Raw genomic sequence first — 23492 nt, 5'->3', positions numbered from 1 at the left:
ATCAGACATTGTAAATCCTCAACATAAATTATAATTTAACCTAGAATACAGAGACTAGGTAGCAGGAGGAGAGGAAATGTAGAGATATTAATATCTTCTCCCTTATCAGAAAGAAACCTAGAATAAGAAATTTCATGCTTAGTGGGCCAAAGAGTAAATCAGAAAACTCCATGGGTGATGGTATGCTCATGGTGGTGGTGGTGGTGGTGGTGATGGGGAATTATTTGCCCTGAGACCTCCCTTGGATTAATTTCTCCCCAGGACAATGGGAAAAATCATTTAATCCTTGGAGGTTTTTTTTTTTTTTTTTTTTTTTTTTTTTTTTTTTTTTTTTTTTGCTTGAGAGTGACTCTGATCCTGTTTCTGATGGTTGTGTTCCTGAGCATCGTACTGAGTAAGTCACTGGCCTTGTAGCATCTGGAGTGATTGGAGTGACCCAAGATCCCCAGTTCCCATGTCACAAATGAGGATCCCACATATCTGGGACAGAGATGGAACATTATTTCTGGGTGTGTCTATCTAATCTATTCATCCTATCTATCTAATTTCTCTATCTATATATATATCTGCCTACCCATCCAACCATCAATCCATCTTAGCTGTACGTTCGTCCATTCCATCTATTTATCCTATTATCTATGTATCTATCTATCATCTATTAATAGCTATCTATCCATCTGTCTAATATATCCATTATCTATATCTACTTTATCTATCTACCTAATCTATCCATCCTATCTACTCTATCTATCTATGTATCTACCCATCCATCTGGACCCTGAGCTGATTCCTCTGCACCCAGCTGGCCTGACGCCAGATGTTGGCTGGCTGCCCGGGCTCGGGAGACACACCCAGGCGCAGGGATTTGTTGGCCCAACCCAACCCAGCCAGCCCTCCCACAGCCTTTGCTATATCAAGGGCCAGGGTCAAAGGCCTCCCAGCAGACGGGGAGAGGAGGTTGTGTGGGACAGACTGCTCCTAACAGAAGGTGCCAGGCTGGGGGTGGCAGGCCTGGGGGGGTCCTGGCCTGGGATGGAGAGGGGCACTGCCCAAGGCCCACGCAGCTCCCGGGTGCTGGCCTGAAAGATGGGTGGTTTCCGAGTAACTGAAACCAAGCCCCTGGCAACCTCCCAGTGATTCAGGCTGGGCCTTTCTGGACTTTAATCAGTCTCTGTCTCTCTTTCCCATTCTAAGTGCTTACTAGGGAACTGGAGGCCACTTGGCTGCTGGTTTTGGCTGGGCTTTTCTGGACTTTACCTCTCAGCCCCTTTTTACCCATCCCTGAGCCCTCCCTGCTCTACCTCCAGCACTGCCCATCCCTGCTTCTCTCCACTGTCCCTGGAGCTCCCTGGGCCCTTCCCTGGGCCTCAGGATCTCACCGTCCATCCCGTCTGCCCTGCAGGATGTCCCAGCTGAGCCTGTCCTTGCTGGGCCTCGGGCCAGTGGCAGCGTCCCCATGGCTGCTCCTCCTGCTGGTCGGGGCCTCCTGGCTCCTGGCCCGTGTCCTGGCCTGGACCTATGCCTTCTATGACAACTGCCGCCGCCTCCAGTGTTTCCCACAACCCCCGAGACGGAACTGGTTTTGGGGACACCAGGGCATGGTGAGTGTGGCAACAGGACGGGTCTAGGTCTCAGGGTGGATGGACTTCCTGAGGGGTATGAGGCTCAGGGAGTAGGGGTGAAGGTGTGGGCTGGGATCTGGGGTGACAGAGAAGCAGGGGAGGTATCTTACTCATTCCTCTGCTTATTCATTTCTGTGAGGTGCCAACCCAAGCCCTTCTCACCTCCTTGTCCTCCCACTCCAGGCCTGCATTGAATCCTTTTCCTGCCTGTCTTCCCACATTAATGCACCTCTGCGGGGCTCCTGGGCAGAGGGTTGGCTGCACAGAGAGGCGAGTCCCTGGCATTCCCACATTCTCCATTGCTGGACTCGAGGCCTCCTATGCCCACTGTCCAGGGTCCTCTCCTTGCCTGGACTATTTTCTATTATGAGGGTACAGCTGGGCCAGAGGAGAGGCATGGGCCGTCTCCCACTTCCACCACACCCGAAGGCACCTTCCTCTTATCTTTTGCTTCTTCTTATCTCCCTCTTATCAATGAGACCTGTTGCCAAACCCAGATAAAAGTTGGCCACTCACTTCACCTTTCAGAAGCTTTCCTTGGCCTTTCTCCTCCCTGTGACCTTGCCCTCTGACTTAGACCACTCTCCTCTTTGGGGGATGTGGTCTTAGTCTGCTCATTTGCAAATGGCAGGATTGATGGATGTGTCCACAGGTGAGGTGGAAGGGTGCACAGGACACACTAGCACAGAGCCTGGTGCAGAAGCTGTTCCCAGGTGGGAGCCATTGTCCTGATGGACAGTTAGAGTCACCTCTGCTCCACTAGTGGCTGCTGAAAAGGGAGGGTCTTCCATGTGCAGAACCCTCTCCATGGAAGGAACTGGAGCCTCTGTGGATCAGCCAGGACATAAAGGCATGTGGGGACCAGCCTTAGGGCCATATCCTGAGGCGATACTGCTCCCCACAAATCTCCCCTGTGAGGACCTGCCCATATGGCTGCCTCTGGGCTGAAATGACTCCCAGAACAAGAAAATCTTTCCTCTCAAGATAACTGGGCCTCTGTGAGCGGACAGTGTGTCTTCTCCCTCTGCCCTGGGATGCACCCTTGGGACTTGGAGATGGACCCAAGAGAGATAGAGCAGGAGGAATGTGGATAGATAGATAGATAGAGCAGGAGGAATGTAGATAGATAAATAGACAGATAGATAGACAGATAGATAGATAGCTAATAGATAGATAGATAGATGCACAGATAGGGTGGATAGATGGATAGATGGATGGATGGATGGACAGGTATGTAGGTAGATAGATAATAGGATAGATGGATGCATGGACACATGGATGCACAGATAGCATGGATAGATGTATGTATGTATGTATGTATGGATGGATGGATGGATGGATGGATGGATAGGTAGGTAGATAGATAATAGGATGCACAGATAGGATGGATGGATGGATGATGGATGGATGGGTAGATAGAGTAGATAGGATGGATAGATTATGTAGATAGATAGAGTAGATATATATGATGAATAGATTAGACAGATGGATAGATGGCTATTAATAGATGATAAGCAGACAGACGGATGAATATATGAATGGATGAAAGTACAGATAAAATGGATTGATGGATAGATGGGTAGGCAGATAGATATATAGATAGAAAAATTAGATAGATAGGATGAATAGATTAGACACACCCAGAAATAATGTTTGACCAACTACCTGGTCATCCCTTAGCCCAATCAAGTGGACACCTAGAATTAACCATCACAGAAGGTAATGACCCCTGCCTTGCTTGCAGGTCAACCCCACAGAGGAGGGCATGAGAGTTCTGACTCAGCTGGTGGCCACCTACCCCCAGGGCTTTAAGGTCTGGATGGGCCCCATCTCCCCCCTCCTCAGTTTGTGCCACCCCGACATCATCCGGTCTGTCATCAACGCCTCAGGTACCATCTGGAACACGTGGTGGTGGGTGCTGCAGTGCATTTGAGACCTGCACTTCCTCTATCCCCAAGCTCCTGTGTGGGCCCTGCAGTACTCTGGCCTCTCCTTTCCTTGTCTCTCAGCTATCTTCATCTTTCTTTCATGTATTCATCAATTCCCATCTCAGCGTCTCCTCTCTCCATTGCCATCTACCCCCTGTTCTGGTGTTCTGGGCTGCCCTGGAGCCCTAAGAGACCTCAACCCAAGGCCCTGTCCTGGAGGAAACCCCAACTTTAAGGAGATGGACCTGGATAGAGATATCCCCAACTTCATGGGATCAGGAAAGGGCCAGAGGGAGATGGATCACAGCCCAGGGAAGAAAAAGGTCTCTGCTGGGGCAGCCTGGAAGGCTTCCTAGAGGAGGAGTTACTGGAGCTGTGTCTGGAACAATGAGCAGGAATGTTTGAAAGGAGAGTGCAGGGTGATGCAATTGGACATCATTAGTATTCAAGGCCCATTGCCAGGCCTAGCATCACCTTGCCTGTCCCAAAGCCTAGAACAATGAGGAGGACTTGTGGCTGGTGGGGGATCTGGGCTGCTATTTCCATGATGTCCACCTCTGGTGGGTCAATTCGTTTTACCCCATCCTATAGCTTGTCTGCCCTAAGTTCGTTGCTCTCCTGCTGCAGGTCCCGGGGATCTCCAAGATGAGACTCCACCCCAGCTTGGGACCCTTTTCTTGACCCCTGTGCTTCCCATCATTGGACAGGCCAGGCTGAGCAGGGGGAATGGGCCGCATCCTACAGAGACCATGGCTCTGACCTCAAAATGCTGAGTGACTCTGGGCTGGTTCCCAGCTGTCTCTGATTATTGAAGTCTTTCAGTTGTGAGTGGTGGAAACCCAACCTGGTGTGGTCTAAGCAAAGAAAGATAATCTATTGACTTTAAAGTCCAGGGAGGGTGGCCTTCAGGCATGGCTGGATCCAGGTCTCACACAATGTCACTGGGAATCTGTCTTTCTCTCTTGGCTTTAGCTTTCTCCACGTCACTTTTCCTTTCAAGTTGGCCTTTTCCTCATGACGTCAACGATGAGTCCCAGAAGCTCAATTCTCATGGGAAAGCCCACCTTTCCCCTAGAGTTCCCAGAAATGGCCCATGATTTACTTCTCCTGGCCTGGATCACAGGACCAATTTTTCACCCAATCCCTGTGTCTCTGATTGCCCAGTCTTGGCAGGCCTGGGTCTTCCAGAGCTACTGTTTTCGGGGCACAAAGAAATTTGTTGGTTAAGGATTCAGGCCATGGGTGCAGATAGACCTAGTCTTAGGCCTCAGGCTTGCCATGGTCTGGGACTGTGGGCAAGTGACTTTATTATTCAGAGCCTCAGGCTCTTCATCTGGAAAATGGGATGAATGAGAGCCCAGGGAACATGGTGTGTGGATCCACATGGGGAAAGACCTTTTCTGTCTGTGTAACTGAAGGACTGCAGAGTCCTGCTTGGAGGATGTGAGGAGGCAGGGGGTGCTCAGCACTGACAGGAGGATGAGATGCTGCTTGAAATTCTCAGGGAGAGGGCTTCAATCTCTTCCTTGCAGATCCTTCTCTCTCACAGCCTAGGAGAGCATGAATTGGGTCCTGTGTGTTTTTCTTCAGATTCACAGCTCGGAGGAAGGTCTCCTATACACACAAAGCCTGGCGTGCACCTTTGGGGATATGTGCTGCTGGTGGGTGGGGCCCTGGCAGGCAGTCATCCACATCTTCCTCCCCACGTGCGTCAAGCCTGTGCTCTTTGCTCCAGGTAGACATTGCACTGGCCAAGCTTTGCCCACAGCTGGGGTCTCTGTGCTGCCTCCAGCTGATCACGTGACCCATGTGCAGACAGGAGGGGCTGTGGTGGAGATGCCATTGCCTCCATCGCCCCTGGACTTCCACCTGTCTAACCTCTGTTCCTGTTTGCTCATGTCTGGGGCGTGGCTCTACGATGGCTGTTATATGGCCAGGTCTGCCTTGTATATTTACACCTGGGTCCTGGTTACACCTGAAATATGTTATACCTGGTTACATCTGGTATATAATTCCAACTGGGGTCATGTAGAGCTGGTCATGTGTGGGGCTTATCTGTGGCCAAGGACATTTGGGGCATGTGAGGGCCTGTTTGGTTCTTGTCTCAGGTGCTGTTTGACATTGCCGTTTTCTCCTGCTGGTCCAAACATCTGGGCATTGTGTGAGGTCTGGGGGTTGTGTGAGGTCTGGGACCCAGGGTCCCTACGTGAACTGTCTGAGACATTATTTGAGTCTTGTCTGAGGCATGTGTTATAGTATGTTTGGGTCATGCCTGAGGAACAGTCTGGGTCACGTGTTGGCTATGTCTGGGACATTAAAGTTACCATATTTATATTCAACCCAGAGCCTGTATGTGGAACACGCTTTTAAGATCATGTTAGACCATCTCATATGCATGTTAGAGCATACTGTCTCATGTTAGGAATTGTCATGTATTTTGTGGCCATGTCAGGACATGTGAACACATGTCAGGGTCATGTCTCATGTCCAGGTCCATGTCAGAAGATGCCATATCAGAAGATGTCAGAGAGTGCTGGGACAGACAGGGTGTCCTAGGTCCTTGTGAAGGCATTCTGTAGAGTGCTGAGCTGTACTCAGGGGTTGCAGAGCATGTTGGATCATGTAGGAGGCGTGTCAAGGCATGCTGGAGCCCTGACATAGCTCCTACGTGCCATGTTAGGCAGTGTCATTGTTGTACTGTGCTGTCGTAGCCTGGTCTGGTCTTCCCTCCCCTCCCCATCCTCCCTTCTTCCTCTGCCCTTGGCCCTCTTCCTGCTATGTGGGGCTCAGAGTGGAAGAAGTGCAAATCTCTTGCTGAGAGCCTCCACCCACCCCCAAAGTCCCTCCTTCACCTGGCTCCATGGCCCCTGATTGTCCTCATTTATGTCAGCTGCCATTGCACCAAAGGACAAGTTCTTCTACAGCTTTCTGGAGCCCTGGCTGGGTGAGTATCTGCAGGTGAACAGGGTTGGGAAAAACGCTGGGGGGCCGGGGGAGGGAGAGGCCCTTGCCCATGGCCCTTGGCTGCCCTGCTAGGGGACGGGCTCCTGCTGAGTGCTGGTGACAAGTGGAGCCGCCACCGTCGGATGCTGACGCCTGCCTTCCATTTCAACATCCTGAAGCCCTATATGAAGATTTTCAATGAGAGTGTGAACATCATGCACGTGAGTTATTTGAAGCCAAGGTCGCAGCTGCAGCCTTGGGGTGAAAGGACAACAGACAGATCTAGTCTGGAATTTTGGCTCTGCTGGGTGCCATTGGGCCATTGCTCTTTCTCACTGAGCCTTGGTTTCCTCAACTGTAAAATGGGGATAATAATCCCTACTTAAAAGATGGTCAAAGTAATGTAATGGAGTCATGTCTCTGGTGCATAGCAGGTGCCCAGAAGGTGTCTGTTTCTATGATTCTGTCACCCAAGCCCTATAAAATCAAGAGGGTTATGATGACAATTGCATAGTAGCTGTTGCTGATAAGAAACCACCTGAAAACTCATTGGTTTAAACCAATAAGTGTTTATGGTTGCTAATAAGTCTGTGGGACAGTTGGCGGGTTCTTCTGTATGTGGAAGGGATCACTCACGGTACATGAGCAGCTGGGGGTCAGGTAGGCAGCCTTGCAGGTGTTGACTGAATTCTGTCACGTTTGGGTTTTGGCTGGGACATGTTTGGGTTCTCTCACGTGTCTAGGTTTGGCCTCATCTGGGACCCCTGGATGTTCCTCCCTATGATTGTCTCCTTCCAGAAGGCGCCCCATGGTTCACAATGCAGGCAGGGCTCCAAGGAATAAGACAAGGCTTAGCTTCATTAGTTATTAACTCATCATTTTCACCACATTGTATTTTGACATCGAAAGCCAAAAGTCCAACACAGAATCAAAGGCAGGGGGATAAAACAGGCTCTGTCTATTAATGGGAGTTGCTGAAAAATCACATTGCAAAGGGTGCAGATATGGCAGGTAGGGAAGAATTGCGGCAAAGGTTTTGCGAAGTATCTAGGATTTATTTTTTAACTTGCAAATCGATAAGTTAGTTTGTTACTGTTTCATAAATTCTTCCAGAAGGATGAGAGACTCCTGGGTCAGAGACAAAGGATAGTTTACTACTCATGACACAGACAGCAGCATGCGTTTCTTGTTAGATTGCCTTTTTTCCCTCCAAGCTTCCCAAATACCATGGGCTGACACAGGTGGGCTTCTATAAATGCCTGCTGACATCATATATTGCATTACAGAAAAGGAGCCTTAAGCTTAGGCAATCTGCTTTTACAGCAAGCAAAAGCAACTTGTCTAGAGTCTTTACCTTATCCCTCAAAGTTATTCTTCGCAAACACAACTCTGAGAAATTTTCCATGTTAAGAACATCAGTGTCTTGCATTCATGACATGCCCAGAAAGAATGCTCAGGACTCAACGAAGGACTACCTCCCCCAAAACAGGGATATTTTTGAAATCAATTTATAACAATGCAGATGGGGAAATCCAACATTTATTGAGCACATACCATATGCCAGAAACAATGCCATGTGCCCATTCCATGATACGAGTATGTATTGTCTAATTTGATTTTAACAACTCTGCAAAGGAGAGATTATGTATTTCTGCCCCATGGTAGATGATGAAACTGCAGGTCTGAGAGATTAGGGAACTAACCCAAGTTCACCCAGCTAATAAGTGAGCATGGCGAGGCGGAGCAGTTTCTAATGTGAGTTATATGGCTCCAAAGCACATCATCTTAACTGTTCCTGAAGATTTGACAGGCAGGATATAGGGGAGGGTAATGAGTTGACTAATGGCACACAGAGCACAGAAGACAGAGCTGGAACTTGAACCTAGGTCTCCTAACTCCCAGTCTTGGGTCTTCATCTCTTAATAGTAACAGCTTTTGCTTGCACCATAATCTGGTCCTCCCTGGGGAGGGGTCCCTGGGGAGAAGTTGAAGAGGCTTATTCTGGGGAGCCCATCTTGGCAGTTGGGGTTGGAGAGCTGCTCAAGGGAGCAAGGAGCCTGCCCCAGCTCTGTCCCCTTCTCTGGCTAGGCCAAGTGGCAGCTCCTGGCCTCAGAAGGTAGTGCCCGTCTGGACATGTTTGAGCACATCAGCCTCATGACCTTGGACAGTCTGCAGAAATGTGTCTTCAGCTTTGACAGCCATTGCCAGGAGTAAGTTCTTGCCCAGGGTCTGGGATCTTGGGCCGTGGACACAAAGTTGGTAGGTGGGGGGCGGGGGAGGACTGAGCAGGGAAATCAGACAAACCTTCTTGGAGGAGTTTTGTTATACCTGATCATTGAAGGACTGGTATGAATGATCATACCAGAAACCCTTGAGGTTTCTAGGGACACATTAAAAGGGTTTGAACTGGTGGGTGTGGTCAAAGCGGGTCTCTGTCAGGGACTGACTGTAATGTAGCACTAAATGGAGTTAACACTGATGCAAAGAAGCTAGGGTGGAAGCTGGACCATGGACCAGTTGGAGGAGGATAAAGTCTGAGCTTTGTGGACAGCTTCAGGAAGGAGAAGGGGCAAGACTGTATACTTGGAGGGAGAGAGAGAATAGGAGCATAATGTGCAAACTATCCTCTGGGTGCCTAGCTGCATGGAGGCATCTCACAGAGATGGGATGCAGGGAGAGATAAGACAGCCTGGAGAGTTGATTTCATGCTGATCCCCATCCTGCATCTGAGGGGCCATCTGTTCCTGGATATCCCGTTTACTGATAGGAGGTAGATCCTGGCTGCTGGTGGGAGGTGCTCCTGTGGCTTCAGGTGTATTAAATTGTTTCCTCCCTTTCTGCCCTTATCCTGCAGGAAGCCCAGTGAATATATTGCCGCCATCTTGGAGCTCAGTGCCCTTGTATCAAAAAGACACCATGAGATCCTCCTGCATATTGACTTCCTGTATTATCTCACCCCCGAAGGGCAGCGTTTCCGCAGGGCCTGCCGCCTGGTGCACGACTTCACAGATGCCGTCATCCAGGAGCGGCGCCGCACCCTCCCTAGCCAGGGTGTTGATGACTTCCTCCAAGCCAAGGCCAAATCCAAGACTTTGGACTTCATTGATGTGCTCCTGCTGAGCAAGGTGGGCCTCTCTGGGATCTGAATTCAAGAAGTAGAAGGGAGCTTCATGTGAAATGTCAGATGAAAGAATTTGAACTTGATTAAGAGGGCACTAGGGAGCCATGGAAGGTGATTGAGGAAGGGAGGGGCAGGTCAGAGATAGGTTTTAGAGATGACTGTGGAGTGCACCTAGCAGGGAGCTGCTGGGCTTGAAACTGACAAGTCTGAGAGTTTGCTCTATTTACAAGCTAATGAGTTAATTGTCCACATTTAACTCCATACATCTGCATCTATATCTATGTCTGGTCTATGTTTATGTTTTTGCCTATGTCTTTCCATATCTTTGTCTCTGTTTGAGTTTGTGGCTCTGTCTATGACTGTGACTATGTGTATGTCTTTGTCTTTGTCATTGGCAATATCTGTATGTCTTTGTATCTGTGTCTTCATCTTTGTCTATGTCTACACCTTTGTCCTGTCTTTTCTATGTCTCTGTTTATGTCTTTGTCTCTGTCTATATTTTCATCCATGTCTATGTGTATGTGTATATCTGTGTCTGCGTCTATGCCTTTGTCTTTTTCCGTGTTTGTGTCTTTGTCTCAGTGTATGTCTATGTCCATGTTTTTTGTCTGTGTCTATGACTATGTCTTCGTCTATGGCTATGGCTATGTCAATGCTATGTCTATATCTTTGTCTGCACCTGTGCTTGTGTCTTTTTTTGTCTATGTCTATGTTTATGTCTATGAGCAGTTGTGTCTGAGTGTGTGTCTATGTCTATGTTTATGTGTATTTTTGTGTCTGTGTTTCTAAGTCTGTGACTTAGTCTATGTATGTGTGCTTCTGTGTCTATATCTGTGTCTGTGTCTATGTTTATGTGTATTTGTGTGTCTGTGTTTCTAAGTCTGTGACTTTGTCTATGTGTGTGTGTGTCTGTGTCTATGTCTATGTTTATGTGTATTTGTGTGTCTGTGTTTCTAAGTCTGTGACTTCATCTATGTGTGTGCGTCTGTGTCTATCTGTGTCTATGTTTATGTGTATTTGTATCTGTGTGCCTGTGTTTCTAAGTCTGTGACTTTGTCTATGTGTGTGTGTGTCTATGTCTATGTTTGTTTATGTGTATTTGTGTGTCTGTGTTTCTAAATCTGTGACTTCATCTATGTGTGTTTGTGTCTGTGTCTGTCTATGTTTATGTGTATTTGTGTGTCCATGTTTCTAAGTCTGTGACTTAGTCTATGTGTGTGTGCATCTGTGTCTACATCTGTGTCTATGTCTGTGTTTACGTGTATTTGTGTGTCTGTGTTTCTAAGTCTGTGACTTTGTCTATGTGTGTGTGTGTCTGTGTCTATATCTGTGTCTATGTCTATGTTTATGTGTATTTGTGTGTCTGTGTTTCTAAGTCTGTGACTTTGTCTATGTGTGTGTGTGTCTGTGTCTATGTCTATGTGTATTTGTGTGTCTGTGTTTCTAAGTCTGTGATTTTGTCTATGTGTGTGTATGTCTGTGTCTATATCTGTGTCTATGTCTATGTATATATGTATTTGTGTGTCTGTGTTTCTAAGTCTGTGATTTTGTCTATGTGTGTGTATGTCTGTGTCTATATCTGTGTCTATGTCTATGTTTATATGTATTTGTGTGTCTGTGTTTCTAAGTCTGTGACTTAGTCTATATGTGTGTGCCTGGGTCTATATCTGTGTCTATGTCTATGTTTATTTATATTTGTGTGTTTGTGTTTCTAAGTCTGTGACTTTGTCTATGTGTGTGTGTGTCTGTGTCTATATCTGTGTTATGTCTATGTTTATGTGTATTTGTGTGTCTGTGTCAGTTTCTAAGTCTATGACTTTGTCTGTGTGTGTTTGTGTCTGTGTCTATGTCTGTGTCTGTATCTATGTCTTTGTCTATGTGTATGTCTGTTGTGACAGACGCATTAAACCTCTGGATCAGAGCAGCCCATATCTTGCTCACAGCAATACTATCAGCCAGAGTGGGATTGTGGTACTGGCTCTTCATCCTCAAGTCAAATTTCTCCAAAGGCAATGTTTTCACTTGTGTGTGCAGCAGAGTTTGCACCCTAAGAGAGGGGCCCTACATTATGAGTCTTGGCACATTTTCTATTTCTTCCCAAGAAAGAGAATGAGAGAGACAGAGAGAGAGGGAGAGAGAGATTGAGAGAGAATGCTAGCTTTGTGAGAGACGGTGTGCTTTGTTCTGGAGCATAAACAAATCCTCTTCAGTGAGATGCCATAGTCCATAGGCTTACAACCCAAATTTCTCCAGGGGGATAAGATTCTCTAGATTTATCACTCTAGGATGTGGGCAAGTATCTTTGAAGGCAACACTTAATCTCTAATTTCCAAGGGAAATTGCCATTTAATTCTCCTGTAACTCAGGTTGCCAGTAACTTTTTCTCAGAAACTTTTCATTAAAATGTTCATGGGTCATTGAGTCTTCCCAATAGGAACCCAAGAGGAGACAAGGAAGCCAGAGAGGAGGGCCTTGAGGTGGGGGCTCTGGCCGTGGTGACCAAGAGGGGTCTAGGAGTGCAAGATGGACTTGGATTTCTGGAAAAAGGATGAATCTTAAGAGATTGTCTCAGATTAGACTCAAGAGCCCTTAGAACTAGTGTGACTTTTTATGGGGGTGGGGGTTGGGGGGTTATTGCCTTCTCTCCAGGATGAAGACGGGAAGAAGTTATCTGATGAGGACATAAGAGCAGAAGCTGACACCTTTATGTTTGAGGGTGAGGGCCCCAGTGTGGGGCTAGAGAGGGGACTGGGATCTCTCCCTTCCAGGAACAGGGTGGGTAGATCCCCACAACCTTCCTATCCCCCTTCCCCCATCCTCCCTGAGGCCCTCAATGCATGGGTGCTGTCTACCTTCGGGTGCTGAAGCAGCCCAGAGACCCAAGCCTGCCTTGCTGCCCCCCAGGCCATGACACCACGGCCAGTGGTCTCTCCTGGGTCTTGTACCACCTTGCAAAGCATCCGGAATACCAGGAGCGCTGCCGGCAGGAGGTGCAAGAGCTTCTGAAGGACCGTGAGCCTAAAGAGATTGAATGGTGAGTGCAGGTGCTGGTGGCCTCTTCCTGAGACCCTCTCATTGGCTCTGCTCCCCAGGTGGGGAGGGGAGGAAAAGCTGTTTTTGTTGATTCTGCCACTATTGCTTAGTGGGAATAGGAGCAGAGGACCACAGGCAGAACTTAATACCCAGCCCGACTGTCTGGGGAAAGGTTATAGACCCTTAGGACAGAAAGACCTGGGCTTCTGAGAGAATTGGTGATATGTGAGGACAGATAACGCCACTTAGCACATGTTCAGCAAATGAACTTCCCCTCCACTCTCTTCCTTTTCTCCCAGAAATATCATTTTTTTCGAACATCTTCACTTCTTGAATGTTTGCTCTTCTGTTCCCTAGTTCCTACTCTCCAGTCCAGTCCAGGGATTTAGAAGGGAGATCTGGGGGTAAAATTCATCCATTCTTGTCCAGAACACTTGCACTGTTCATCCATCCCATCCTTATTCAGCAAACACTCCCACACTGCATTCCCACCCCCACATCTGTGCACAGCATCTTTCTGTGCTCTGGAGACCTGGGAAGGAACCAACCCCAGGGATCTGTTTTCCAGGTGCTCCCAGCCTGGTGGCGGAACTGTCCCTGGGCAGGACACTCCCAGCCCACGTGGGTAGGGATGGGATTTACAATAAGAGAAGCAATACTAGGGGGTATAGAAAGTGTCTCAGTTGAGAGCCTAAATGAGGATCAGTAGATAATTGGGTACAGTTGGGGAGCAGTGCTCTAGGTCAAGAAGACTGCCTGGGGTCTTCGGGGGAGGAAGAGAGAGGGAGGAAGAGAGAGAGGAGGGAGAGGGAGAGAGAGAGAGGGAGAGAGAGAGAGAGCAGGGTCAGGACAGAAAGGAGGAGAAGGGGAGAGAGAGGGAGAGACTGAGTTGTGGTGAGATGATAAAACCGGAGGTGGTAGCAGGGGCTGGCTGTGGAAGCCTTGGGGAAAATGTTAATGGCTTCAGTTTTAGCCCAAGGGCAATAGGGAGCCATGGGAAGTGTTTGAGCAGGGGAGGGACAGGTCACATCTGGGTACTAGGAAGATCTTTCTAGGGCTAGTGTGGAGGGCATACTGGAGAGGACCAGCTGTAGAATGAGGGCACAGTGGGGACATTCTGAGACCAGAGCCAGGCCAGGGGCTGGAGGAAGGAGAGGAAGCATTGGAATGGACAGGTGTCTTGGATTCAGTGTCCTCTCGTCCACGCCTTTGCCCAGCACAGCAGTCCAGTGAGGAGGAGAAACCTTTTTCTGCTTTTAAAACCAATAATTTTTCTGCATTTTTAACAAACAATTTTTTATTGCTGCATAAATAGATGCACATAGATTTGAAATACACGTGATAATCTAATACATTCATATAATTGGTAAAGATCAAATCAGTGTACTTGGGATATCTGTCGCCTGAAATATTTGTCTTTTCTTTATGCTAGAAACATAACTAACATAAGCTAACTATTTAGGAATGTACAGTACATATCGTAAACTATAGTGAACTATCTACCAAGTGCTAGGTTTTATTTCTCCTATCAAACCTCTTATTTATGCCCGTTAATCAACTTCTCCTCACCCCTCCCTCCCTTCTACCAATCTACCTTCTATTTTCATGAGATCCACTTTTTCAGCTCCCACATGTGAGTGAGAACATGCAATATTTGTCTTTCTGTTTTTGGCTTATTTACTTACCACAGTGACCTCCAGTTCCATCCATGTTGCCGCAAATGACAAAATTCCAGTCTTTTTAATGGTGTGTTGTGTATACATGACATATTTCCTTCCTTCCTTCCTTCCTTCCTTCCTTCCTTCCTTCCTTCCTTCCTTCCTTCCTTCCTTCCTTCCTTCCTCCCTCCCTCCCTCCCTCTCTCTCTTTCTCTCTTTCTTCTTTCCTTTCTTTCTTTCTTTGAGACAGAGTCTTGTTCTGTCGCCCAGGCTGGAGTGCAGTGGCACAATCTTAGCTCACTGCAACCTCTGCCTCCCGGGTTCAAGCTATTCTTCTGCCTCAGTCTCCCAATTAGCTGGGACTACGAGTGCACACCACCACACCTGGCTAATTTTTGTATTTTTAATAGGGCTGGTGTTTCACCATATTGGCCAGGCTGGTCTTGAACTCCTGACCTCATGATCTGCCTACCTCGGCCTCCCAAAGTACTGGGATTACAGGCATGAGCCACCGCACCCGGCCACCACATTTTCTTTATCCATTCAGTTGATGGGCACTTAGGTTGATTCCATATTTTGGCTGTTGTGAATAGTGCTGCAATAAATACGGAAGTATAGATATCTCTTCCACAGATTTATTTTCTTTCTTTGGGATAGAAATTTCTTCTCTTCCTTTTCAGTAGTGGAATTTCTGGGTTATATGTTAGTTCTAGTTTTAGTTTCTTGAGGAACCTCTGTGCTGTTCTCTGCAGTGGCTGCACCAATTTATATTCCCGCCAACAGTGTGTGAGTTCCCCTTTCTCCATATCCTCACCAGCATCTATCGTTGCCTGTCTTTTTGATAAAAGCCATTTTAACTGGGATGAGATGATATCTCATTGTGGTTTTGATTTGCATTTCTCTGATGATTAGTGACATTGAGCATTTTTCCATCTACTTGTTGGCCATTTGTATGTCTTATTTTAAGAAATGTCTATCAGATCTTTTGACCATTTTTAAATAAGATGATTTGAGTTCTTTTTCCCCTATTGAGTTGTTTGAGCTCCTTATATAATATATTCTGGTTATTAATCGCTTGTCAGGTGGGTAATTTGCGAATATTTTCTGCCATTCTGTAAGTTGATTCTTCACTTTGTTGACTGTTTCCTTTGCTGTACAGAAGCTTTTTACCTTGATGTAATCTCATTTGTCTATTGCCTGTGCTTTTGAGGTCTTACACAGAAAATCTTTGCCCGGACCCATGTCCTGGAGTATAAAATCCAGATTTCAAGCAAAATTATGGATGTGGTTAAAAGAAAGGGTCCAAAAAATTTTATGATAAAAATGAGCTTCCTTATTAAGTGCCACCTTAGCAGTGACTACGGTCAACAGTTTTCTGTGTATTCTTCAAGAAAATGGCTATCCCAATGCCCACATTTATATGAATTCACATTGTGATTTTTATTTATATGAACACATACTGTGTTTTTCTTTGTAAAGAAAACAATACAAAATAGATGCAGTTCTGGACATTATCTCTGAGATCTTCTATTTTTCTTGAAATATGAGTTTTCAAAAATTAGGTTGTTTTTAAATTGTTCTTTCATTGATAAATTTTAATTATATATATTAGAGGTACAATGTGATGTTATGATGTATGTATACAACCTGAAATTATTAAATCAGGGTAATGAACAAATCCATCCCTTCATGTATTTATCATTTTTATGTTGAGAACATTTGAAATTTACTCTCTTAGCAATTTCAATTAATACATTGTTCACTAAATCACCATGCTGTGCAGATCTCAAAAACTATTCCTCTTGTCTAACTGAAGCTTCTATCCTTTGACCAACATCTCACCCTTCTCTATCTCTCCCCCAGCCCTGGCCTCTGGTAACCATCATTCTGCTTCCATTTCTTTTCTTTTCTTTTTTTTTTGAGATGGAGTCTCGCTCTGTCACCCAGGCTGGAGTGCAGTGGCACGATCTCAACTTACTGCGACCTCTGCCTTCCAGGTTCAAGTGATTCTCCTGCCTCAGCCTCCTGAGTAGCTGGGATTACAGGCTCCCACCACCATGCCTGGCTAATTTTTTTGTATTTTTATTAGAGACGGGGTTTCACCATATTGGACAGGCTGGTCTTGAACTCCTGACCTTGTGATCTGCCGCCCTTGGCCTCCCAAAGTGCTGGGATTACAGGCTTGAGCCACTGCGCCCGGCCTCCACTCCTATTTCTATGAGCTTGACTATTTTAGGTCCCAAGATAAGTAAGATCATGTGTGTTTGTGTTTCTGAGCCTGGCTTACTTCACTTAACATAAGTTCCTCCAGGTTCTTTCATGTTGTGGCAAATAAGATAAGTTTTCTTTCTTTCTTTCTTTTTTTTTTTCTAAGGCGGAATGGTATTCCATTGTATATACACACCACATGGAAAATGAGCATTAAATTACAAAACCAGTGATAAGAACAGATTCTTCTTGCACCAAATGAGATATTACAGATAAGACTAGCGTTTTCCTTGACAATCCTGCCACCCCACCTAATCCTTTCTCATTCTCCAAAGGTGTCTCCAGAGGCAGAGATTTGTTATCTATCTATCTATCTATCTATCTATCTATCTATCTATCTATCTGTCTATCCATCATCTATCTATGTATCTATATACCTACTATCTATATATCATCTATGTATCTCTGTTTCTATCATCTATGTATGTATCTATCTATTCTCTATCTCTCTATATCTGTTATCTGTTATCTATCATCTATCAATCTATCATCTATCTCTGAATCATTAATTTCATAAATATATATTCATATATTTTTTGCCCTTTTTATGTGCACATATGTATATATTTGTAACTTTTTTTCACTTGACAGTGTGTCTTAATACTATTTTTTTCTGAGTGCTAAATATTTTATTCCTTATTTATTCAGCTCATTCCTATGTTGAATGCACATAAACATTTTCAGTTATAGTAGATATTTCCAATTTGCCTTCCAGAGTGTCTGTACTGATTTACCTTTCAGCCTGCAGAATGTGATGAGACTAGTGATCCCTATTTCCTCCTTTTGTTTAGCTGTATAGTATTCCATTGTGTGGCTATTTATCTAAACATCTTCCCATCAATGTGTATGTGGCTTGTTTCCAACCTTTTGCTAAAAGTGGACATGAGGCAGTCAGCATGTGTGCACAGTGACCATTCCTTGCATGTATAAGCATCTCTGCAGGACAAATTCCCTGAAGTGCAATTGCTGAATCAAAGAACATTTGCATTGTACAATTTTAATTATCATTGCAAATCCTTTCCTATTAGCTGAGTTTGATGGCACAAGTTTTCCCATAACTTTACCAATACTACTAATGTATTATTAAATTTTAAAATCTATGCCAATCTTCATATTTCTTCTTTTGATGGACATTGTTTTAAATAAGAGTGAGGTTGAATATCTCTTGTGCGTGTTGATGTTTGTTTCTTTTTATGGAAGTGGTTCCTTTATTTTTTGCTTTTTTTCTTTGGATTCTTTAAAAATATTTACTTTTAAGAATGTGTATTAAAATTGATTTTTTTTTTTTTGAGACAGAGTCTCTGTTGCCTAGGCTGGAGTGCAGTGGTGTGATCTCAGCTCACTGCAACCTCCACCTCCCAGGTTCAAGCCATTCTCCTGCCTCAGCCTCCCGAGTAGCTGGGACTACAGGCGCCCACCACCATACCCCGCTAAGTTTTTGTATTTTTAGTAGAGATGGGGTTTCACCGTGTTAGCTAGGATGGTCTCGATCTCCTGACATTGTGATCCACTTGCCTTAGCCTCCCACAGTGCTGGGATTACAGGCGTGAGCCACCGCGCCCGGCCAAAATTGATTTTTTTTTTTTTCTGTCTTGGGTTGCAAAATATTGCCTTTCAACTTTTGGAAGGTACTTTTGATTACTATCCTTTATCTGCAAAAACTACCATCTTGAGCATATTCAACTTCTGTGAAGTTAAATTGGTCCACTTTTTTCTTTCACAACTGTAAAGTCCATCAGTTTCCCGGGATTTTGGTTTGGGCAGGGGCTGTCTTTATCAAATGTGAAGTTTTCACTTATTCTCATGTCTTTTTCTGAGCTTTCCCTCATGTTCCATGGGTCTGTTTTCTCATTTTTGCTGCAGTGCCACACTATTTTTATTCTTGCGACTTTGTAACAATTCTTGTTAAAAGTTTATTTTATTACAGGGAGAAAAGGTCTCACTTGCAAACAGAGAAGCTGGAGAGTTGTGTCTTTGCTCCCTTGATAAGGATTGGGGCTGGGGTGTTTCCTTAGGGACGACCTGGCCCAGCTGCCCTTCCTGACCATGTGCATTAAGGAGAGCCTGCGGCTGCATCCCCCAGTCCCGGTCATCTCCCGCCATGTCACCCAGGACATTGTGCTCCCAGACGGCCGGGTCATCCCCAAAGGTGCTCACAGCCTCACGGGGAGGAGCCTCCTGGGTAGGAAGAGGGGCCCCTCAGTGAAGGAGGCCTTCTCCTGACTGCTCCCTTCTCTCCCACAGGCATTATCTGCCTCATCAGTGTTTTCGGAACCCATCACAACCCAGCTGTGTGGCCGGACCCTGAGGTGCGGGGCCCCCCTCCCTCCCTCTGTTTTTGTCCATTCCAAGGCTCCTAGAGGAGGGGGCAGGGTTTTGATCAGGAGTATCCAACATCACCTCCCTCAAAGACATACACAACTGTCTGTCTCTCCAAGGCTGGTGGACCTGGGAGACCCCACCCAACAACCCTTCTTGGTCTCACCTCCAGGTCTATGACCCCTTTCGCTTTGACCCGGAGAACATCAAGGAGAGGTCACCTCTGGCTTTTATTCCCTTCTCGGCAGGGCCCAGGTAAGGGCGGCCTGTGTCTGAGGTGGGGACGGGTTGATGGGTGCAGGGGTCTGGGCATGACAGTGGGGAAAACGGGGACATTGTAGATGGTCCAAGTTCCAGCTCTCCTTCCCTCACCTCCTCTGGAGTTTATGGGAAAAGGTCCATAGTGTATGGTTGGGTTGGTCCTAGAAGGGTCTGTGGTGTGTCCCCTCCTACCCCACCTTGGTCTAGGCTGGGGGTTGGAGATGGGCTAGGCTCGCAGTATATGCAAGCCTGCATGGGGATCCAGGCACGGACACCCCCTTCTTTATTCCTCAAACTGCTCTAGGTGGGGTTGGGTGTCCCAGGCCAGGTTCCCGGCTTGATGGGGCCAGGATGGGGTTCTTGGTTGCAGTCAGAGTTCCCACCCCGCTCCCCTAGGAACTGCATCGGGCAGACGTTTGCGATGGCCGAGATGAAGGTGGTCCTGGCACTCACGCTGCTGCGCTTCCGCGTCCTGCCTGACCACACCGAGCCCCGCAGGAAGCCGGAGCTGGTCCTGCGCGCAGAGGGCGGACTTTGGCTACGGGTGGAGCCCCTGAGCTGAGTTCTGCAGAGACCCACTCTGACCCCACTAAAATGACCCCTGATTCATCAAAAGTGAAGCCTAGAATTACTCTAAGATCCTATTCCACAGTCCTGTAGTCCATCCTAGATATCTACTCAAAATAATTGAGACAAGTGTTCAAACAAAAAGACACTTGTGCATGAATGTTCATGGCAGCCCTATTCACAGTAGCCAAACGATGAAAACAACCCCAAGGTATATATTACCAGATGAAAGGATAAACAAAATGTGGTCCATCCATACAATGGAATATTACACAGCCATAAAAAGGAATGAAGCAGTGATCCCTACTACAATGTGGATGAACCTTGAATACGTGATACTGAATGAAAGATGTCAGATGCAAAAGGTCACATAGTGTATGGTCCTTTTATATGAAATTTCCAGAACAGGCCAATCTGAAGAGATGTATAGCAGATTGGTGGCTTTCAGCAGCTGTGGGGAGGTGGGACTGAGGAGCGACTGCTAATCAGGATGGGGTTTCCTCCTGGGATGGTGAAAATGTTCCGGACCTAGATAGTGACGAAGGTAGCACAACACTGTGAGTGCACTAAATGCTATTAAACTGGATACTTTGAAATGGTGAATGTTGTGGTATGTGAATTCTACCTCAATCAAAAAAATTTGCCATTTTGTGTCACATACATTTTTTTCTGTCCAGGTTGTTCATATAATATGCTGTGAGCATCTTTCCATGACATTAAATCATCTTAGGAAACATTATTTTGTGGTCTTCAAAATGTGTGTGTTAAGTGTTCAAATCAGTCTTAATTTAAAAAAGACATCATGTTAGAAAATAAAAGTGTTTTGTCTCACTTTGTAAGAATTAGCTTCATACACATTGACTATTAGTAACAAATTGAGTTATTCTTCATCAAGTAACTTTTGGGGTAGAGATCTCATTTTCACAGCAATAGATGCACAAATATTCATGTAAGATACAGGTGTGGTTAGACACCTTTCATAGAACAGTTATGGTCTGGAAATTCCACAGACACTGAATGTTTTGGTCGTATTAACAGAAGTAGATCACTGAGAAGGGAGAAGGTGACTTTTCAGCTCCCCCAGGTAAAATGCTGATTTCATCCTCACATCGATCTTACATATTGTAGATGAACTCACTTGCTCAAGGTCACTCAGTGAAGGGTGGAGTCATGGGTGAATCTGAGCAGTTTGGCATCAGAGGTCATGCCTTATGGTATCAAGGACATGATTTTCAAAGCAAGTCTCAGCCCTAGGCACATCAGATCACCTGGGAACCCCTACAGACTCTAGACTGAGTAGATGAGACTCTTTGACAGGTGGTGCCTACATTTGCTTTGTTTTGTTTTTTGTTTCTTTTTCTTTTTCTTTTTTTAAAAATTCATTTTGTTTTTTTGAGACAGAGTCTCCCTCAGTCTCTCAGGCTGGAGTGCAGTGGCACAATCATAGCTCACTGCAACCTCAAACTCCTGGCCAAAGTGTTGGCATTAAAGGTGTGAGCCACTCCTCCCGGTCCCAAATTTTTTTTTTTTTTTTTTGAGACGGAGTCTCACTATGTCACCCAGGCTGGAGTGCAGTGGCGCCATCTTGGCTCACTGAAACCTCTGCCTTCCGGATTCCAGCGATTCTCCTGCTTCAGCCTCCTGAGTAGCTGAAATTACAGGTACGCTCTACCACACCCAGCTAATTTTTCGTATTTTTAGTAGAGATGGGGTTTCACCATGTTGGCCAGGCTAGTCTTGAACTCCTGACCTCAGATGATCCACCTGCCCTCGCCTCCCAAATTGCTGGGGTTACAGGCGTGAGCCACTGCACCCAGCCCCAAGTTTTTAAATATAATATTGTTGACCAGAAGTACATTCACTCATGTAAAAAATAAAATACCCAGTGAGAAGTAATGGTGCTACATATGCCCTTCATCTGCCCAGTTTCTTCATGTGTGTAAAGGTAAATACTTTCACACCTAGTGCATCCTTTCACAGTATATTTAGCCAAACAATATATGTAATTAGTCACCCTAATTACATATTAGTATGCCTACATTACAATGAGTGTGCTTACTTGCCACTCCTGTATTTTCATGTCTCATCTTAAAATCACATTAAATTTTCAGAATTTGTTCTCTCTGGTGCATAGTTCAGTTTGTTTTTTGAGACAGAGTCTCACTCTGTCACCCAGGCTGGAGTACAGTGGTGCAGTCTCGGCTCACTGCAACCTCCACCTCCTGGGTTCAAGCGGTTCTCCCGCCTCAGCCTCCCGAGTAACTGGAATTACAGGTGCACACCACCACACCTGGCTAATTTTTGTATTTTTAATACAGATAGGGTTTCACCATGTTGGCCAGGCTGGTTTCAAACTCCTGACCTCAGGTGATCTGCCCCCTCAGCCTCCCAAAGTGCTGGGATTATAGGCGTGAGATAGTTCAGAGTTTTGACAAATGGCTAGAGTCATGTAACCACGACTGCCACAGCCACCCTTGGTGGTCAAAAACCTCCTTCCACTCCTGACCCCTGAAAACCACTGCTGTTTTCTGTCTTCTTATAGATTTGCTTTCTTCCTATAGTTGTGTGAATGGCATTATGCCATAGGGAGCCCAGGAGACTTGCTGCTTTCGCTTGGTATAAAGCATCTGAGAGTCTCCCATGTTGTCTGTATCAAGACCTTGTTTCCTCTTATTGCTGGGTAGAATTTCTGGGCATGGATAGGACACTCTGTTCAGTGGCTGAAGGACAAGTGGATTGTTTCTGGTTTTTGGATATTATGAATAAAACTGTTATGGATATTTGTACACAGGTTCTTCGGGGAAACTAAGTTCCCATTGCTGTTAGAATGGGATGGCTGGGGCATATTATCAGTGTATGTTTACCATGATGAGAAACTATCAAACTGTTTCCAAAAGGTCCGTGTCGTTTTTAATTCCTATCAGGAATGTATTGAAGTGGCGTCATTGTCTGGGGTAAATACCCAATGTTCATCATCTCACATCAAGGAAATCAAGGACACAGACACACAAGAAGTAAGCTTAAGAGTTGAGGTTTAGGCTGGGCGCAGTGGCTCATGCCTGTAATCCAGCACTTTGGGAGGCTGGGGCAGGTGGATTACCTGAGGTCAGGAGTTCGAGACCAGCCTGACCAACATGGTGAAACCCTGTCTCTACTAAAAATACAAAAAATTAGCCGGGTGTGGTGGCGCACACCTGTAGTATGCTACTCGGGAGGCTGAGGCAGGAGAATCACTTGAACCCAGGAGGCAGAGGTTGCAGCAAGCTGAGATCGTGCCGTTGCACTCTAGCCTGGGCAACAAGAGCAAAACTCCATCTCAAAAAAATAAAATAAAATAAAATAAAGAGTAGAGGTTTAATAGGCGAGAGAAAAGAGAAAAGCTCTCTCTTCTGCAGAGAAAGAGGGGCTCCTGAATGGGTCTTCTGGTTTTGTGGTGAAATGCACGGGGTTTTATAGACAAGCTTGAGGAGGCAGTGCCTGATTTACATAGGGCATGAAAGATTGGTCAGACCAGGTGTGCTGTTTGCATAGCATGGGAGGAAGCTGGCCATCCCACCCTAATCTTTTATTACACAGATAGGGGTCTCTACCTGGCCGGTGCTTTTTCTACCTGTTGCCTGCTTTTCACTACACACGGTGACAAAGAAAAGGGAAGAGGGAACCTCCATGTTGAATACATCTGGCTTCCAGGTATCCCTTTTCTATTGGCACAGCTGCCGGCATTTACCCATGCAAACTTCCAGCTTGCTTATCTGTGCTTGCAGGTTGATAC

The 23492-nt window shown here is 45.9% G+C and overlaps 2 protein-coding genes across 3 annotated transcripts in view; one reads left to right on the top strand and one right to left on the bottom strand.

Moving 5' to 3' along the window:
- LOC129051894 (uncharacterized) overlaps positions 1-23492 on the bottom strand; it is a 72097-nt gene that overhangs the window by 1782 nt on the left and 46823 nt on the right. The window lies entirely within an intron of this gene.
- On the top strand, positions 940-20459 carry LOC100434096 (cytochrome P450 4F2). Of its 2 annotated transcripts, XM_024237619.3 has the most exons (13): positions 940-988; positions 1403-1601; positions 3367-3511; positions 6441-6494; positions 6587-6714; positions 8582-8703; positions 9348-9618; positions 12264-12330; positions 12519-12648; positions 18589-18722; positions 18818-18882; positions 19065-19147; positions 19550-20459. In XM_024237619.3, the coding sequence occupies exons 2-13, from the start codon at positions 1404-1406 to the stop codon at positions 19713-19715; spliced, it is 1563 nt and encodes a 520-aa protein (XP_024093387.1). In that variant the 5' UTR covers positions 940-988; position 1403; the 3' UTR covers positions 19716-20459. The 2 variants fall into 2 exon arrangements, with proteins under 2 accessions (XP_024093387.1, XP_024093388.3); XM_024237620.3 differs by lacking the exons at positions 940-988; positions 3367-3511 and adding an exon at positions 5141-5285 and having other exon boundaries at positions 1404-1601; positions 19550-20320.

Source organism: Pongo abelii, chromosome 20 (assembly GCF_028885655.2).
Source record: "Pongo abelii isolate AG06213 chromosome 20, NHGRI_mPonAbe1-v2.0_pri, whole genome shotgun sequence".
Classification (NCBI taxonomy): domain Eukaryota; kingdom Metazoa; phylum Chordata; class Mammalia; order Primates; family Hominidae; genus Pongo; species Pongo abelii.
This window is presented reverse-complemented; position numbering and strand designations above follow the sequence as displayed.

Coding starts and splice junctions, on each gene's coding strand:
- LOC100434096 (XM_024237619.3), top strand. CDS start 1,404: ATGTCCCAGCTGAGCCTGTCCTTGCTGGGCCTCGGGCCAGTGGCAGCG. Junction 3,512..6,440: donor GTCTGTCATCAACGCCTCAG/GTACCATCTGGA, acceptor CATTTATGTCAG/CTGCCATTGCACCAAAGGAC. Junction 18,723..18,817: donor CGGCCGGGTCATCCCCAAAG/GTGCTCACAGCC, acceptor TCTCTCCCACAG/GCATTATCTGCCTCATCAGT.